This window comes from Coregonus clupeaformis, chromosome 28, assembly GCF_020615455.1.
Source record: "Coregonus clupeaformis isolate EN_2021a chromosome 28, ASM2061545v1, whole genome shotgun sequence".
Taxonomy (NCBI): Eukaryota; Metazoa; Chordata; class Actinopteri; order Salmoniformes; family Salmonidae; genus Coregonus; species Coregonus clupeaformis.
The window spans coordinates 23,942,796-23,958,824 of NC_059219.1; the positions used below are offsets into that span (position 1 = coordinate 23,942,796).

General features: G+C 44.4%; 1 protein-coding gene across 1 annotated transcript in view; it reads right to left on the reverse strand.

Moving 5' to 3' along the window:
* The window catches only part of LOC121584336 (serine/threonine-protein kinase WNK1-like), a 170,834-nt gene that overhangs the window by 65,128 nt on the left and 89,677 nt on the right, over positions 1-16,029 (reverse strand). Inside the window, 2 exon segments of the mRNA XM_045208809.1 lie at positions 4,260-4,348; positions 14,891-15,048. Coding sequence (XP_045064744.1) covers positions 4,260-4,348; positions 14,891-15,048 — 247 coding nt within the window.

Consider the following 16,029-nt stretch of genomic DNA (forward strand, 5'->3'; position numbering starts at 1 on the left):
TGCAATAGAGATTGCATCATCTGTAGATCTGTTGGGGCAGTATGCAAATTGGAGTGGGTCCAGGGTGTCTGGGATGATGGCGTTGATGTGAGCCATGACCAGCCCTTCAAAGCATTTCATGGCTACAGATGGCTACAGGGCTGCCAAGTGCCTGGCCTGTCACAAAGAACAGGATAAGATAATTCCATGTCTGTCACAGGTGGCTAAACACAATGCAGGCACCACTGGGTCCACACAGTGAATGCTCTAGTGCAGGGCTCTCCAACCCTGTTCCTGGACAGCTACCCTCCTTGTAGGTTTTATCTCCAACCCTGTTCCTGGACAGCTACCCTCCTTGTAGATTTTAACTCCAACCCTGTTCCTGGACATTCATTTACAGACGCTCTTACCAGAGCGACACAGAGTGAAACAATATATATATTTATTTATTTATTTATATTTTTATACTCCCCCGTGGGAATCGAACCCACAACCCTGGCGTTGCAAACACCATCTCTATACGATACCTCCACATGGCGATGACCCTCGGCAAACCAGGATCTCAGTGGCACAGTTAGCACTGCGATGCAGCGCCTTAGACCACTGCGCCACTCAGGGTTTTAACTCCAACCCTGTTCCTGGAGAGATACCCTCCTTTAGGTTTTAACTCCAACCCTGTTGTAACTAACCTGATTCAGCTTATCAACCAGCTAATTATAATCAGGTGAGCTAGATTAGGGTTGGAGCGAAAACCTACAGGATGGTAGCTCTCCAGGAACTGGGTTGGAGAGCCCTGCACTAGTGAGTAATTTAAGTAGCAAACATACTATTATTATTGAGACCGACCGCACAGTTTAGTCAGCCTTTAAAAACCCTCAACCATGCATCATTAGTTTCAAGTACCAGGAGAATGACAAAGTGGGGAAAAACCCAAGGCTTTAGTTTAAATAGTAAACATACATACTATATTGTTGTTAGACCACATAGTTTAAGTCAGTCTTTTCATGCATTGTTCTGTCTAAAACCTCAACCATGCATCATTAAGTACCCAGAGAACGACAGGAGTGGGAAAAAAATAAACAATGCTTGATTATACTTGGCTAGTGGCAATAACATCCTAGCCACACAAAAAGCTTTATTGGACTTTTCTTTTCTCAAGCGTGTCGTTCGTTTTTTGCATGGTGTTGTACGACATTATGTCTATAATAGAAACACATTTACTTTTATTAGAATGACGATAAAAGATACAGAGACGAACCCTACAGAACCTTAATAGTTGGAGACAGCATAGATGTATTAATACAACTTGGGGCTTGGATACTAAAACCACATTTACACAATGGGGATTTGACGATCTCCCAGTGTTCATGCATTGTTAAACAGCTAGCACCAGAGAAAGAGAGCCAAGTCACCATCAGCCTTTCCACTGCTTCATCAGTGAAACATCATACAGGGGATTCATCTCACAACAGATGACCAAATATTGATGCTTGCATTCCTCCCCCCCATTTCATATTTCAATGCACTAATGCAAAATTGTTGCCCTTGGTTCAGGACAGAATGACCTGCATAGTGCAAACACAATGCAGTATTGCAGAGTGATACATTGACTTCGAAAGTATTCACCCCCCTTGGCATTTTTCCTATTTTGTTGCCTTACAAACTGGAATTAAAATGGATTTTGAGGGGGTTTGTATCATTTGATTTACACAACATGCCTACCACTTTGAAGATGCAAAATAAAAAAAATTGTGTAACAAACAATAAATAAGACAAAAAAACTGAAAACTTGAACGTGCATAAATATTTACCCCCCCAAAGTAAATATTTGTAGAGCCACCTATTGCAGCAATTACAGCTGCAAGTCTCTTGGGGTATGTCTCTATAAGCTTGGCACATCTAGCCACTGGGATTTTTGCCCATTCGTCAAGGCAAAACTGCTCCAGCTACTTCAAGTTGGATGGGTTCCTCTGGTGTACAGCAATCTTTAAGTCATACCACAGATTCTCAATTGGATTGAGGTCTGGGCTTTGACTAGGCCATTCCAAGACATTTAAATGTTTCCCCTTAAACCACTCGAGTTTCTTTAGCAGTATGCTTAGGGTCATTGTCCTGCTGGAAGGTGAACCTCCATCCCAGTCTCAAATCTCTGGAAGACTGAAACAGGTTTCCCTCAAGAATTTGCGCTGTATTTAGCGCCATCCATAATTCCTTCAATTCTGACCAGTTTCCCAGTCCCTGCCGATGAAAAACATCCCCACAGCATGATGCTGCCACCACTATGGTGTTCTCGGGGTGATGAGAGGTGTTCGGTTTGTGCCAGACATAGCGTTTTCCTTGATGGCCAAAAAGCTCAATTTTAGTCTCATCTGACCAGAGTACCTTCTTCCATATGTTTGGGGAGTCTCCCACATGCCTTTTGGCGAACTCCAAACGTGTTTGCTTATTTTTTTCTTTAAGCAATGGCTTTTTTCTGGCCACTCTTCCGTAAAGCCCAGCTCTGTGGAGTGTACGGCTTAAAGTGGTCCTATGGACAGATACTCCAATCTCCGCTGTGGAGCTTTGCAGCTCCTTCAGGGTTATCTTTGGTCTCTTTGTTGCCTCTCTGATTAATGCCCTCCTTGCCTGGTCCGTGTATTTTGGTGGGCGGCCCTCTCTTGGCAGGTTTGTTGTGGTGCCATATTCTTTCCATTTTTGAATAATGAATTGAATGGTGCTCCGTGGGATGTTCAAAGTTTCTGATATTTTTTTTATAAACCAACCATGATCTGTACTTCTCCACAACTTTATCCCTGACCTGTTTGGAGAGCTCCTTGGTCTTCATGGTGCCGCTTGCTTGGTGGTGCCCCTTGCTTAGTGGTGTTGCACACTCAGAATAGGTGTATATATACTGAGATCATGTGACAGATCATGTGACACTTAAATAAAGTCCACCTGTGTGCAATCTAACTAATTATGTGACTTGTAAAGGTATTTAGGGGCTTCATAGCAAAGGGAGTGAATACATATCATACGCACGCACCCCTTTTCCGTTATTTATTTTTTAGAATTTTTGGAAACAAGTTATTCACTTCACCAATTTGGACTATTTTTTGTATGTCCATTACATTAAATCCAAATATAAATCCATTTAAATTACAGGTTGTAATGCAACAAAATAGGAAAAACGCCAAGGGGGATTAATACTTTTGCAAGGCACTGTATATTTATTTCTCAGTTGTGTGAGTGAGCAGTCTTTCCAGTAGTCACTCATTGACTTAATCATTCACTACTCAATTGGTTTATCAACAGTGAGGCCTCACTGAGTAAAGTTGACCTTCAAATGCAAATTTGTCAACTTTAAAAAGACACCCACTATACCTTTCAAATACTGAGATGTAGTAAAACGTGTAAAATATTTCATAAAAACTCATCAACAAAGCAAGTCTAACAATTGACATGTAGTTAAAAATTTAATAAAAACTTTACAAAAAAAGTGTCCTTCAAAACAAGTCAATTTGTACACCCTCTAGGCCAGTGGTTTTCAAAGTTTTTAAGCGGGGACCCCATTTTTTCCGCCAGAATTTCTGGAGACCCCATTATTTTCCCAAAAATGTTTTGCGACCCCACCCCACCCCAAATCTAATGACAACCTTAAAAATCAACAAATAACCTTCAAATCATTGCATTTTCATCTCTTTTCAAAATGAAAATAAACCAATAAATACATTTACTCAATTAAATTGTATCTTTCAAATTATCTTTCTCAAAAACGTTTGTATATTGTCCCATAAAATATTCTGTACTCTAATTTTTATTTATTTTTGCGACCCCACTGCAATGTCACGACCCCGACTTTGAAGAACACTGCATTAGGCTAAATCATCCATAAACTGACATGTAGTCAAGTCAACCATGAATGACATTCATATTTAACAGTGATGACTGGTGAGGGGTTTTGACAGACACAGGTAGTTGTCAGCTAGAGACAGTAATACGGGTTCAGTTCCTCTTGTTTTGGTTCAACAGGGATCAGAGAGTGGAAAAGGAAAACATTTTTCTCTGTCCACAAACTGTGGGAGATTTATGTGGCGATTCACAGTGGCAGTTTGTTGGTGTGTGTGTGTGCCTTGGTGCTGGGCCTGTTTGTGGGACTAAGTGGCAGGCTGACCAAGGCCTTCAGTCCACCCTCAGTCTCTGAACATTATGTGTGTGAATGACAGATGAAAGGACAAACAGCATCACAAGTTATGTGTGTTTGTGTACAGTATATATACACACACACACACACAGTAGCTCACCTCTCATCTTTGTTCTGGCGGATGCATCCCTCGATGATTTCCTTCACTTCTGGTATGGCTACCTTGTCAAAGCTGGCCGGCTTGACTCCCTGTGGGGGCAGAGACACAGGAGACTATTAAATCAATGTGCCAGCTGAAGCATGACGCCAACAGAGACCCCCACTTCAACTCATTATTGAGCAGGGGGGCGTCTAGTGGAAAGATCAAGCGACAGAGAGACAGAGATGGCGAAAGAGCGAGAGAGAGAGAGAGACAGATGGCGAGAGAGAGAGAGACAGAGAGACAGAGATGGCGAAAGAGCGAGAGACAGAGATGGCGAAAGAGTGAGAGAGAGAGACAGAGAGACAGAGATGGCGAAAGAGCGAGAGAGAGAGACAGAGACAGAGATGGCGAAAGAGTGAGAGAGAGAGACAGAGAGACAGAGATGGCGAAAGAGTGAGAGAGAGAGACAGAGAGGGCGAAATAGTGAGAGAGGAGAGAGACAGAGATGGCGAAAGAGCGAGAGAGAGCTTCTTCTACTTTCCCCAACACACAAGTGTTTATCTCAACCCTGCTACCACAAAAATACTTCCACCCTGCTACCATACAGCAGGTAAACGCAAGTATTTCCCCTGACTGTGCATCAAAACCAAATGTCTACCTGGCCCACCACTCCACCCTGGACGTGAACAGCCTTTACGACCAGGTCCACCTATACAAGGCAGCAGTGCCCACCTTCGCCCGGACCCTAAAGGATATCGCCCTCAACCGCACACCCAACTCACACAGGAGCAACAGATCAACAGACACCCCGCCCAGACCAGCGAGACACTCTCCCAGAACTGCGGGACCCCCCTTGGACCTACACATAGAGGACCCCCGCCGAGAGGACCTACATCCAAACCACAGCACCACCAGCCATATCCACACCCCCCACCAAATGAACCCCCCCCAAGTCAAACATCCCCACACCCCATTTAGGCCCCCTTAGATCAGACCTATGACCCTCCTATCCACCCCAAGCCCCCACTCCCGCAAAGAGGGCCTCTACATGAAAGTCACACATACGCCCAGGCTGTGAGCAGGCCAACAGGCCCAACCCCCACTCTTACACTAGCCCAAGCCAATGGCATGTACCAGATGCTCAGCAGGCTCTGCTCACAATTACTGGCCTGAGGCCAAACCACATGACCAACAACATTAGACACTTTATGGAACACAAAGCCTTCACTATCTCATCCTGGAATATCCAAGGCCTGAGGTCATCTGCCTTCGGCCTAAAGAGCAGGAACCTGGACTTCACCAAAGAAATCGGAAATACAGACATTGTCATCCTACAAGAAACATGGTATAGAGGAGACGGACCCACTGGTTGCCTTCTAGGTTACAGAGAGCTGGTAGTCCCATCCACCAAACTACCAGGTGTGAAACAGGGAAGGGACTCAGGGGGTATGCTAATTTGGTATAGAGCAGACCTAACTCACTCTATTAAATTAACAAAAACAGGAACATTTTACATTTGGCTAGAAATTCAAAAGGAAATGATCTCAACAGAGAAAAATGTCCTCCTGTGTGCTACCTATATCCCCCCACTAGAATCCCCATACTTTAATGAAGACAGCTTCTCCATCCTGGAGGGGGAAATCAATCATTTCAGACCCAGGGACATGTACTAGTCTGTGGCGAACTAAATGCCAGAACTGGAAAGGAACCCGACACCCTCAGCACACAGGGGGACAAACCCCTACCTGGAGGTGACAGCATTCCCTCCCCCATATGCCGCACTAGGCACAACAACGACAACATAACCAACAAAAACGGGTCACAACTCCTGCAGCTCTGTCGCACGCTGGGTATGTAAATAGTCAATGGTAGGCTTCGAGGGGACTCCTATGGTAGGTACACCTATAGCTCATCTCTTGGCAGTAGTACTGTAGACTACTTTATCACTGACCTCAACTCAGAGTCTCTCAGAGCGTTCACAGTCAGCCCACTGACACCTCTATCAGACCACAGCAAAATAAACAGTCTACTTGAACAGAGCAATCCTCAATCATGAGGCATCAAAGCCAAAGGAACTGAATAATATTAAGAAATGCTATAGATGAAAGGAAAGTAGTGTGGAAACCTACCAAAAAACAATTAGGCAACAACAAATTCAATCCCTTTTAGACAACTTCCTGGACAAAACGTTCCACTGTAATAGTGAAGGCGTAAACTTGGCAGTAGAAAACCTAAACAGTATATTTCACCTCTCAGCTTCCCTATCAAATCTAAAAATCTCTAACAGAAAACCGAAGAAAAGTAACAACAGTGACAAACGGTTTGATGAAGAATGCAAAAACCAAAGAAAGAAATTGAGAAACCTATCCAACTAAAAACATAGAGACCCAGAAAACCTGAGCCTACGCCTTCACTATGGTGAATCACTAAAACAATACAGAAAGCACTACGGAAAAAGGAGGAACAGCATGTCAGAAATCAGCTCAATGTAAGTGAAGAATCCATAGACTAACCACTTCTGGGAAAATACTAAACAAACAACAACACGAAGAGCTATCTATCCAAAACGGAGATGTATGGGTAAACCACTTCTCCAATCGTTTTGCCCGTATAACAAAGAACAAACAGCTAAAAAATATATACATGATCAAATGCAAATCTCAGAATCAACTATTAAAGACTACCAGAACCCACTGGATTCTCCAATTACATTGAATGAACTACAGGACAAAATACAAACCCTCCAACCCAAAAAGGCCTGTGGTGTCGATGGTATCCTCAATGAAATGATAAATACTTGAATCAGTTATAGAACACATTGCCCTTTATGGTTGAGAGGTCTGGGGTCCGCTCACCAACCAAGAATTCACAAAATGGGACAAACACCAAATTGAGACTCTGCATGCAGAATTCTGAAAAATATCCTCAGTGTACAACAAAAAACACCAAATAATGCATGCAGAGCAGAATTAGGCCGATACCTGCTAATTATCAGAAAAGAGAGCCGTTAAATACTATAACCACTTAAAAGGAAGCGATTCCCAAACCTTCCATAACAAAGCCTTCACCTACAGAGAGATGAACTTGGAGAAGAGTCCCTTAAGCAAGCTGGTCCTGGAGCTCTGTTCACAAACACAAACAGACCCCACAGAGCCCCAGGACAACAACACAATTAGACCCAACCAAATCATGAGAAAACAGAAAGAGAATTACTTGACACATTGGAAAGAATTAACAAAAAAACAGAGCAAACTAGAATGCTATTTGGTCCTAAACAGAGAGTACACAGTGGCAGAATACCTGACCACTGTGACTGACCCAAACTTAAGGAAAGCTTTGACTATGTACAGACTCAGTGAGCATAGCCTTGCTATTGAGAAAGGCCGCCGTAGGCAGACCTGGCTCTCAAGGGAAGACAGGCTATGTGCACACTGCCCACAAAATGAGGTGGAAACTGAGCTGCACTTCCTAACCTCCTGCCAAATGTATGACCATATTAGAGACACATATTTCCCTCAGATTACACAGATCCACAAAGAATTAGAAAACAAACCAAATTTTGATAACTCCCTTATCTACTCGGTGAAATACCACAGTGTGCAATCACTGCAGCAAGATTTGTGACCTGTTGCCACAAGAAAAGGGCAACCAGTGAAGAACAAACACCATTGTAAATACAACCCATATTTATGTTTATTTATTTTCCCATTTGTACTTGAACTATTTGCACATTGTTACAACACTGTATATATACATAATATGACATTTGAAATGTCTTTATTCTTTTGGAACTTCTGAGTGTAATGTTTACTGTTAATATTTATTTCACTTTTGTTTATTATCTATTTCACTTGCTTTGGCAACGTTAAAATATGTTTCCCATGCCAATAAAGCCCCTTAAATTGAAATTGAATTGAGAGAGGCAGAGCGCAAGAGAGAGAGAGGCAGAGAGAGAGAGAGAGCGAGAGAGCGAGAGAGAGAGAGAGAGAGAGAGAGAGAGAGAAAAGAGAAGGGGCCTCAGTTAAAAGACGACTTCAGATCCAGTCAGGTTTCAATTCTGGTAGAGTGTAGCAGTGTGTAATTTTCCTTACGACAGAGATCATAAAAGGGTGTGTGTTGTGTGTGTGTGGGCCCAGTGAGCTCTAAACAGCCAGGGTAGCCAGCAGTGTTGATTTAACTCAGTGAGTGTGTGGTGTGGCTGGCCTGAAGCTCTAGCTGAGACAGATGTTTAAGTCTGTCACTGGCTCAGCCCAATGTAGCCCAAGTCTGGCTCGAGACGCTTCAGTAAACCTGGGCCCCAAGCATAACGGGATCAACACAGAAACATACGTGGCAACACAACATGCGAGCCCCATTAGCCTACCATACAAACATGTAGATGGAAGCGGCATCTATGGAAAATAGATGACCAGCTAATTTGATCCAAATCAGGCCAAATAAATACTGTATTTCCACCATTCAGCATTTTATCAGATACACAATCTTTAAACAAAAGGTCCTCATCAGGGAGGACAAATAGTTCTGAAAGAGTGTCTTGAGGCGCATGACTTTGATAAAGTCCATATCAAGAGGATCCAGTTGTTGAGATGAATAAGTCCAGCCCAACATCAGGGCAGTGAGAACCCAAGGCAAGTCATCCTCCTGATACCAAGGTGACCCAGATAACCTGAACCCAAGGCAAGTCATCCTCCTGATACCAAGTTGACCCAGATAACCTGAACCCAAGGCAAGTCATCCTCCTGATACCAAGTTGATCCAGATAACCTGAACCCAAGGCAAGTCATCCTCCTGATACCAAGTTGATCCATATAACCTGAACCCAAGGCAAGTCATCCTCCTGATACCAAGTTGATCCAGATAACCTGAACCCAAGGCAAGTCATCCTCCTGATACCAAGTTGAACCAGATAACCTGAACCCAAGGCAAGTCATCCTCCTGATACCAAGTTGACCCAGATAACCTGAACCCAAGGCAAGTCATCCTCCTGATACCAAGTTGATCCAGATAACCTGAACCCAAGGCAAGTCATCCTCCTGATACCAAGTTGATCCAGATAACCTGAACCCAAGGCAAGTCATCCTCCTGATACCAAGTTGATCCAGATAACCTGAACCCAAGGCAAGTCATCCTCCTGATACCAAGTTGATCCAGATAACCTGAACCCAAGGCAAGTCATCCTCCTGATACCAAGTTGATCCAGATAACCTGAACCCAAGGCAAGTCATCCTCCTGATACCAAGTTGATCCAGATAACCTGAACCCAAGGCAAGTCATCCTCCTGATACCAAGTTGATCCAGATAACCTGAACCCAAGGCAAGTCATCCTCCTGATACCAAGTTGATCCAGATAACCTGAACCCAGAAACAATGGTGGGAATAGGAGCCAGGAACACAGACTCAAACAAAATAAAAAAAAGCTCAACAAACCAAACCCTTCCTCTTCCTACCCAGTCTCTTCTCTGCACACACACACGCACAAACCCATCAGAAAGAAAAGCAAACTATCAAAACAGTAGAGAAGAAAAAGTTCCAGAGAAAAGTAGACAGAGAAAGAGAAAAATTGATTGAAAAAGAGAGACTTACCGGGATGTGAGAAGTGAGCGACAGGTCCGACAGACAGAGAGTTGGACTCACTAAGCTGATGTAACCTGGTACATTTAGTACTGCAGGCTCTGTCCTTTACAGTGCCCAACACAGTGGTTTGTCTCAGTATTTACCAACCTCCGTCCCCGTCCCTCACCCCTCCAATCTAGAACCTCTGTCTTTATATAACAACACACACACACACACACACACACACACACACACACCTCCCTCCTAGAGATTCCTGGGGCCAAACAAAGTTAGGGATGACGGCGGAAGAGGTAATGGAATTAAGGAGAAGCAGTAATTCCAATAACAAGGTGATTTAAAAAAAGAAACTCATTACAGATGAAACTCTCACAGTGAAGAGGTCCTTTAAGCCGGATCCATGCTGGTTCCTTTCTTCCCCCCTCACAGAACAGCCAACAATGGAGAGAGAAATTAAAGGGTACAGTCATTTAAAATGTTTTACAAAGGACCAGAGGCAGAGGGAGGGTGGAGAGAGTTGAGGTGAGGATGGTGTGGGTGGACTAGCTAGGTATGTGGGGGTGAATCCGTTTTTTCACTGATTCGCCCCATTGTGGAAAGAGAAAAGGATTCATTATGATCTTAAAAAGGTCCAATGCAGCAGTTTTAATCTCAATACCAAATAATTTCTGGGTAACAATTAAGTACCTTACTGTGATTGTTTTCAATTAAAATTGACAAAAATAAACAAAAATAGCTTCTTAGCTAAGGGCAATTTCTCAAGCCAGAATTTTACTAGGACTGTCTGGGAGTGGTCTGAGTGGGGAGGGGAAAACAAAAAATGTGCTGTTATTGGCAGGGAGATTTGGAACTCTTTCTTATTGGTCTATTGACTAATTTACCGCATGGTGATGTCACCATGGAAGGCCAAAACTCCATCCCACCAAAACATGCAGAAATTTCAGGCGGTCTTTTCAAAACAGCTTTCACACAAAACGGGCATGATCATCATTTTCAAAATGTCACAGTATTATTCCAACCTCAGTGTGGAAATATATATAAAACACAGGAAAATCACGTTTCTGTCTGCACTTGGCCTTTAAGTTGACTTTCCAGCTCTTTACAATTTGAGTGTTCACGTCAGTTCTCAAAGTGTGTGTTCGTTTTATAATTCAGAGTAGAATTCATATAAACGTACATGTTTTAATTGCTCTTAAGAATCCGGCCGGCCGGTCTGGCAGATTTAAATAGTCCATCTCTCCAGCAAACAAAGAAAGGGAAGAAAATACCCCGGACATTACATACAAATGACTGGACTGGGAGCAAGCGGGTACGTCCCAAATGGCAGCCTCTCTCCTATATGGGCCCTGGTCAAAAGTAGTACACTATATAGGTATTAGGGTGGCATTTGGGACGCAAGCAGTGGAACTGTCACTGAGGGTAACAGTCTGCAATAAGCGTCAGTCTGCAGAGCTGGGAGAACAGAGAGACAGGAGAGAGACGGGAGCACGCTGGGTCATCATATACCATCAGCATTATCTAGACACTGTCTGGTTTGTGTGAGTGTGAGTGTGTGTGTGTGTGTGTGAGAGAGTGTGTGTGTCTGAAAGTAACATGACAAGACATTGCAACACTACAGTCACCGACATAGTCATTCTAGACAGTCTGTCTAAGAGTCAAAAGACGTCATTTTTTACTTTATTACTTCACATGAAGCCAATTTCCAACCTAACATGATGCATCCACATAACCTTCCTAAGGCAAAAGAAAGAAAGAAGTAATGTGATGGATCGCTGAGGTGACGTTAGGAGATTGATTCCCAATTGGTCAACTGACCACGCTTGTTTACTTCAGCTCACATTGATTCCTCTTAAGCACATAAAGGAAATGCCATAGGCTACGTTAGTTCCCAGCAGCTAAAATCCATACAAATCTTATATAAGAAACAGAAAGGTTGAAGTATTAATAGTCCCGTATTCCCATGACAAATCCCTACTCTGATCCCACAGGAGAATGACATGCAGAGTCACAGTCTGGGGAGGGGGGGGGGGTCCAGAGAAGCTGCTCTGTCATTATCATTACACAGGATTACATCTCCCAGACAACCGTGTGTGGTGACCCCTAAAGCTGAGGTCACCCCACCACCGCAATCAGCCATGACGGTCAATAAGCACGGTTCATGGTTCCTCACTGACTAGCCGTCTGTCTGTCTGGGCGGGCGGGCTCAGAGTTCTACGAAATAATAATTCCTGTACTTAAAAACATTGGGATTTCCTAAAAAGCTCACGGAAGACTTAAACGGATTACTTTTGAGTACTTGGAGCTTGATGTTGACCAGCGGTGCTATGTAAACACATTACATTACAATGAAGAGATCATTCTGGAAGAAAGTTTTTCAAAGGGAAGAAAAAAATAGACTGCCACATCTGTCTGCGTGATGAGATCATCTCATGGCAGTAACACTCAGCTTAAAAAGACATCCGCCATCCAGCCGGCCATCCTTAGACTCAGACTCAAATTGCTTCTGGTTGCAGAGCTGTGTTGAGTGGCGTCTGCGCGACTGGATTCCTGCTGATTAAAAAACATCCCGGAGTGTAAGGAGGGATCTAAGCTTTACGGATGAACTGGTGTAAAGGGGAGGGCAGCCCCCAAAACATAGTTCTGTCTGCCCTCAGAGAACGTTTTCCTGCCTTCCTCTGTCCATTAGAATGCCAACCAATATAGGAGGTTGCATCCTGCAGCTGCTCTCTACGACTCTCCACAGTCCTCTTTCCAACAGGCCATTATGTAAGCCATTCACAGCTAGCGTGAGAGCTGTCATTCCTTTTTCCTCCCTCCCGCCCTCTCCCTTGATCCCTCTCTCGCTCTCCCTCCCTCGCTCCCTCTGTCGCTCCCTCTCGCCCTGGGATTCTGTGGCCCCTTAAATGAACAGGATATCCTGTGAGGAGGGGGGAGTCAGTGAGGAAGAGGGGAGTCAGTGAGCGTATGGGACTCTGAGGAGGGGGGAGTCAGTGAGCGTATGGGACTCTGTGAGGAGGGGGAGTCAGTGAGTGTATGGGACTCTGTGAGGGGACATGACACAGAGAGAGACTGGCTGACACTGAGGACGACTGAGGCCTAGGTTTTAGGTAAAAGCCTCAGTGACAGGAAATAACTGAAATAAATATCTCAACCAGCCTTGAACAAATGTGATTCGGAAGAGAACGTAAAACAAAAGCTCCATGGTATTTAGAGTATTTCAGGATTGCTCTTCCTGCAGAATGATTTCACCAGTGTGGGGGTTAGCCTACCTATACTGGCTTTACTGGTTGACTGAGGAATTCAGACATTTGAGCTCAGAAAAGGCTGTCTGGACAAATCACAGAACAGTCTGTAATCTACAGAAGTAGCCGAGGAAGCATGGAATGCTGACAGGTTTCCCCTCTACTTCTCTCAAAATGACAACATACCACAGCACAGTAGACCCACCATCTCCCCCTACTGGTGACCACAAAACAACCCCTTCACAGAATCCCTCACTGAGCCTCTGGGTTTGTCCCCTAGGGTGCCATGGGTCCTGGTCAAAAGTAGTGCACTACTGTATATAGGAAATAGGGTGCCATTTGGGACAGCCAGAATGCCTCCCTCTCCATCCATCTATAGCAGTAGCATCATATGACTGTGGCCACGGCTCCAACTAAACCAGACGGAGCTCATGACTGCTTCTATTTTCCCAGGAGAGGAGAGGAGAGTAAACAACCCAATTAGAGGAACGAGAAAATAGAAAAATGAAAGGTCATCAGTTAACAGATGAGCTGAAGAGAGGTGGGGTGGTGGAGGGACCTAAGGAGGGGTTATACAGAGGAGAGGCAGCAAGCACAGGACTAGCCTGGTCCCACATCTGTTTGTGCAGTCAATGACCATAGGAGTTGGCGAGACGGCACCAACAGATCTGGGAACAGGTTAGCACAGGAGGGCCATGCCTCGTCGCACAGCCACTGACGATGGGGAATAACAAGAAGACTCAAATGTCCTCTCTGCACTCAGGAAGGCCTTCCTCGTTCTCAGTGCTTGGTAATAGTAATACTAATTGGGTCAGCTAGGTCTCCGGATCTATACGTGTAACAAATCAGCAACGTGCCAGATCAGCACATAGGGACCTATTGGAAACATCTCAATGACAACAAATAAAATGCCATGTGAATACAGGCCTGGTTCCTGTAGCGGAGTGAAGCGCTCTTTCCCTGGCAACCAGACTAGCAACAGATGATCATATTACAGACACACAACATCATTATTAGTTATTAATTCCATTAGTAGTTTTGACAGTTGAAACCTTGTAAAAATCTGACCATATCAAAGCTAGACCATCTGAGCACAAAAATAAACAAAAAAAACCTCCTTCAGTGTCAGAGTCCAAGTTCAACAGCTATGGCAGACATCTGACGGGTGTAAGTCATTGCAAAACTGCGGAGGCGAATGTTTCCCAATCTCAACATCGTAAATGATATGCCTGGCGGCACAAAGCAAGGAGGGTGTGTATGTTGGTAACCTCTCGGCCCCCAGGGAGAGTCCTCCTCCCCAGTGATCAAACATCAGCTTTATGATGGACTGAGCTCATAAAGAACAAACCATACAGGCCTAGTATATGTGAGACTGACTGACTGCAGCCCAGGGGAATGAGAGAGAGAGACAGAGAGAGAAACAGAGACAGAGAGAGACAGAGAGAGAGAGAGAGAGAGACAGAGAGAGACAGAAAGAAAGAGAGAGAGAGAGACAGGAGAGAGACAGCGAGAGAGACAGAGAGAGAGAAAGAGAGAGAGAAACAGAGACAGAGAGACAGAGAGAGAGAGAGAGAGAGAGATAGAGAGAGACAGAAAGAAAGAGAGAGACAGAGAGACAGAGAGCGAGAGAGACAGAGAGAGCGAGAGAGACAGAGAGAGAGAGAGAGAAAGAGAGAGAGAGCGAGACTGAAGAGAAGAAAACTTGAGAGGGTGGAAAAGAGGCGAGGAAGAGAGGAAGGATAGAAGAAGAAAGACAGAGTGTAATTGGCAGAGACATTCAGAAGGGGAGACAGAGAGGATGGAGGGGGGAGGGGCTGGACCAAGGAGGACACTTACGCTGGTGACTCGGCGGTAGATCTGTGCAGCGTTCTGGCACTCTGAGTAGGGGTACTCTGAGGTGGCCATCTCCAGCATGCACATCCCAAAGGCATACACATCCACTGACTCGTCATACTTCTCCTCATACATCTCAGGGGCCATGAACTCTGGGGTACCTTGAAACGGATCAAAACGGAACGGGTTCAGAACTCTCTGTGCCTCACACAGCTGTGTCTCCTCTGGCCTAACTCACCCAGGAGGGCCAGAGAAGAGAGGAGTAGGAAAGGACGAAGCCACGGGACAGGCCGCCGGCGTACCACCTGCGAGGAGAGAGACAGGAGAGAGAGCGGAGAGGGGGAATGGGGGGAGCAAAATAAAGAGAAAATAAAAAAATAAAAAAAGAGAAGGGGGAAGCTGGCTTCAGTTTAGTCAGAAGTGAAACAAGCACAAGTTATTCTCTGTAAGGCCTTTTATTGGGGCTAAGAGAGAAGGGGGGACAGGTGCACAGAACATGCTGATAGGCCCTTGTGTTGGTACCTTGGAATCAAGCAATTGAGAGCTGTAGTCTGGTCAGAGAAGACTCAAACAGGAGAGGGGTTGAGAGGACGACAGGCTGTTAGCCAGACAGACAAGTAAATGTACGTTCAATCCCCTCCCCATCCAGACACAAACGCCTGATTGGATAGCTTTGTAACAGATGAGTCTGAAATGGCCAATCGAGGGCCTTTATGACTACATTTGTCCTACTGGTGTGGTTATCAACATAGCTATGGAACTAACTTGTGTCAAAACCTCACCTTTCTCACAGAAACAGGATACATGTCTTAGTGTCACTTACCTGTTAGTTGACCTGTTGGAAGCAAAGGTTAGAGTAGATTGGTTAGGCCCCGAGATAAGCCTATCCCATAGCTATTGACTGAACTAAACAGCCCTGTTCTGTGCACCTTGTGACACTGGTGTAAAGCAAAGGTCTTACACAGAAAAACGATTATTTAGAATTTTTGAAATGTTGATTTAAATGTTGATTTTCACTTACCAGAACCACTTACTGTGACTGCAGTACATATTATATTATTATCCAGTACTGCAGAATGAGGGAGAGCCTACATGTTTTAAATACTCAAGAGCATAGATAAACAAAAAAGAAAAAAGGGTTG